Source organism: Corvus brachyrhynchos, unplaced genomic scaffold, assembly GCF_000691975.1.
Source record: "Corvus brachyrhynchos isolate BGI_N302 unplaced genomic scaffold, ASM69197v1 scaffold61, whole genome shotgun sequence".
Classification (NCBI taxonomy): domain Eukaryota; kingdom Metazoa; phylum Chordata; class Aves; order Passeriformes; family Corvidae; genus Corvus; species Corvus brachyrhynchos.
The window spans coordinates 8,022,263-8,025,957 of record NW_008236478.1 but is presented as its reverse complement, the minus strand read 5'-3'; the positions used below and the strand labels follow the sequence as shown (position 1 = coordinate 8,025,957).

At 55.7% G+C, this 3,695-nt stretch overlaps 1 protein-coding gene across 1 annotated transcript in view; it reads left to right on the top strand.

Annotated features, from left to right (window-relative positions):
* KAZALD1 (Kazal type serine peptidase inhibitor domain 1) overlaps positions 1 to 1,780 on the top strand; it is a 5,586-nt gene extending 3,806 nt beyond the window's left edge. Inside the window, exons 4-5 of the mRNA XM_008643845.2 lie at positions 650 to 797; positions 1,003 to 1,780. Of these exons, the coding sequence (XP_008642067.1) occupies positions 650 to 797; positions 1,003 to 1,088 (234 nt within the window). The 3' untranslated portion in view covers positions 1,089 to 1,780. The remainder of the gene's footprint in view (positions 1 to 649; positions 798 to 1,002) is intronic.
* The last annotated feature ends 1,915 nt before the right edge of the window (positions 1,781 to 3,695 follow it).

Here is a 3,695-nt window from a genome sequence, read left to right as displayed (position 1 = left end):
TGGCGGGAAAGGGGGTCCTCCCGAGTGCCTTCCAGCCTGGGTTGTCCTCTGGTCCTACCAGCACACTCAGGCAGTTCCTGCCCTTTTTTCCCTTCAGCAGGGCTTCCCTCCCAGAGCTGGCAGGCCCAGGGGTCAGCATCCTGCCTGCGGCCAACCCCAAATATAGCACCCAGCTGGGCGTACCTAGCTATTAAAGGGTGTGGGCAGAGGCAAAGGGGCCATGCACCTCAGCCAGGCACCAATGGGGAAGAAACTGTGGTGGAATGGATGGAGGGAGCCAGGGGAGCAGGTGGAACCTGGCACCATGGCCCACTTCCATCTTTCTGTCCTTCAAGCCTCCCCATAACCTGTCTCGGAGTCCAGCCGAGGAACTTCACCCCGAGCGGGCCTACGCTGCCTGGATGGAGGAAACTCTACTGTCCTCCACCCCTGGCCAGTGCACCATAATAGCAGCCTGCAAACACAGCCGCAGCCCAGCTGGGTCAGGAAAAGCTTATTTATTCCTGGGGATAAATAGAAAATAGCATGGTTGCTGCCAGAGCAACCCTGGGACCTCACTGCCTGCTGAAACAGGGGACCCGAGGCTCTGTGGCATCGATTTCCCCTTGCTTCTGCCACAAGTGCTGACAGAAATCCCCTCTTCTTGCAGTTCCGAGGCGGCCCCCAGAAGTATGAAGTGACAGGCTGGCTCCAGATCCAGGGTGTGCGGGTGACGGATGAGGGCACGTACCGCTGCTTCGCCAGGAACAGGGTCGGGGAGGTGGTGGCAGTGGCCAGCCTGACCGTCTTCACGCCGGGTGAGCACCGCATCCTATGCCCATGCTCTCATGGGGACATGGGAAGGGATGTTTGGGCACAGTGCACCGGTATGGCAGGAGCTGCTGGAGCATAAGGCTGATGCCGCAGAAAGCTGCTGTGCATGGTTTGGCTTTGGTCCTGGTGGGGAAGGGGACAGGCACAGCAGGATGGCAATGTCACATTGTCCCCATGCTGCCGTTTCAGACCAACTCAACCTGACAGACTTCTCCCTGCCGAAACCCCGCGTGCCACCTGAGGACTACGGGGAGAGTGAGGAGGACTACTACTAGCCCAGAGATGGCATGTTGGGCTGCCAGAGATCACCTTGCCCACAGTGACCCTTCCCTGGGGGTTGGGGACATCTCTGGAGCAAGCACCCTCTGGCCCAAAATTCCTTCTCTGAACAATCCCGGCACTCCAGCCTGGTTTTTGGGGTGGGGGACAGCGTGACACATCCTTTTGGGGTGCTGGGGGATGGAATACTGGCTGGTTGGTGCGAGGGCTGGGACCAGGGGCAGCTCTGCCTGGAGCAGGGTGGATCTGTCCCCTGGCACTGAGCGGAGACACAATGGCAGGTAGGACACTGTGGGGACAGCTGTGCTGTGTGTGCTGAGGACTTGGTGCTGGGGATGGAGACAGCCCCCTTTGGGAGAATGAGGCCGGGGCAGGGGCATCACTGTCCTGTAGGAAGAATTTTTGGGGAAGCTGGAGCAGAGAGCTGGGACATGGCTGTGATAACCAGTGTGCAACCCTTATGCCTGCTCTGTATCCCCCAAGCACAGAGACATCGCAGCTTCTCCACAGAACCTGAGGAACCTGCTGCCAAAATATCCTTCTCTTCTGTTTTGTTTTTAACCAGAAAAGTAGTGATTTGAGGAAACCAGACCCTTGTGGCTTTCAGTGCTGTCTTTTCTCCAGCCGAACCACCCTTGTGGTCAGAAACACTTTGGCGTTTTTTTGACTGACTTCGTATTTTCCTTTCCATGCCTTTGACTGACTTAATTATTTCCTTTGTCATTTCAGTTGACGTTATTTAAAATATACATGTAGGTCAAAGCCAAGGCCAGCTGACTGTCCTGCATCCACGAGGATGATTATGGGGGTGAGGAAGGGTGCAAACACTGTGGATGCTACCTTTTCCGTTGTGGAGTGCTTGAGTTGAGGAGCCTGCCTGCCCATCCCAGTGCTCACAGCTGATCCTGGTGTGGGTCCTGCCCTTCTCACCCCCCATGGGAATGGGGGTGCCTAGCAGACCATCTCCTGTGCAGTGGGGAAGCGTCGACCCAAATCACTGTACTCCCATGCATTTGGATCCCATCCCACTGCTGCCCATTTTCATCTTGGGGTCCTATGTTCTGTGACACTGGGGTCTCCACCCAGGTGACCACAGCCCTGTCAAGTGTAGAGCAGCTCTGTGCCTAGTTGGTGAAGGAAAGGGATGCTCCAGTTTCCACTGGAAACATTATACTAAAGAAAAAGTTCCCACATACCTCCCAGAGCTGGTGATTTAGAGCAAACTTTCATTTGGGGGGAGCATGAGAAGGAAGCTCAGAGCTGCAGTGTGCTGCTCACTGCCCTGAGAGGGCTGCCAGGACCCTTCCTATGGGCATTCTGGGGCTGAGCTCACATTCAAGCGGTGCTTTACCCCCCAAAGCAGCAGCATTTATGGGACTCCTGGTGCTCAAAACCTCTATATGGGCCAAACCACTGCCAGTTACTCAGTCCCAGCTCCAGGGAGGTCCAGAGCTGCGGCAGGGAGCCAGACCCCGTGAGGAAGGAATTGGCCAGACCCCAGGCAGGATGCAATAAGGCTGCTGCTCGGGTGCCATGCTACTCTCCTTCACATGTCTTTTCTCTTTTCTCTTTTTTCTTTTCTCTCTTCTCTCTTCTCTCTTCTCTCTTCTCTCTTCTCTCTTCTCTCTTCTCTCTTCTCTCTTCTCTCTTCTCTCTTTTCTCTTCTCTTCTCTTCTCTTCTCTTCTCTTCTCTTCTCTTCTCTTCTCTTCTCTTCTCTTCTTCCTTTTTCTCTTGAGAGCTGGCTCAGACAACACAACTACGGCACTGAAACCTGAACAAGCAAATAAAAGGGATTTGTCTGGAATTGGCAGCAGAGCAAAATTCCTGCAGGGAGTGAGGCTGGGCCAGTCCTGGCCCCCTGCACCACAGCTTGATGGGGCACTGCTGCCTGCCTGCTGGAGTGCCTGCCCTCTCTGGCAGCAAACCCCTTCTGAGCCAGAGAAATGCAAAAGCCACCGGTGCCTCAGTATCTCCTTCTGTCTAACAGCATAACAGAATCCTCCTGGGCTGCTCCTTCAGAGTCAGAGGGTGTTTGGGAGGGACCGGGGACAGAAGCCATTGGCTTTTATTTTGCTTTTTTTGGGCGTAAAATACGCTTTCAGAGAAGCTGCGCCTTTTTTATCCATCCTGATCCCCTTCCTGTTTCGTACACAAATGAGCTGGTGGAACTGGGCCATGCTCAGGCTGAGGCTGCCACAGGGAAATCGGAGAGCGTCCCAAGCTTCAGCAGTCAAGAGCTGCTTGCTGGGCTCCCTGCCGGTGCCTGGGGCTGGCCCCTGGCCAGGGCTGCCATGCCAACCCTCCTCAGGGCCAGGCTCACCCTGTCTGTGTTGGCACAAATCCAGGTTGTGCTGGGTGTGGATGCAGCTTTGGTCTGACTGGAGAGTGTCGGATGGGTCACACACTCCGCCCCTGGCTCTCCTTACGCTCTGCAGGACAGTGCCCTGCCTGGGCAACTGCATTTTGGTCTCAGTCCTTGCCCACCTCTGCTTCACACCCATTGCTTTCATACCCTGCAGGGAGCTGGCAGGGGATGCTGGTGGCTCCTGCGTGGCAGGAAGAGCAGTGGGGATGTGGTGACCGAGAGAGGGGGGAACTTGAG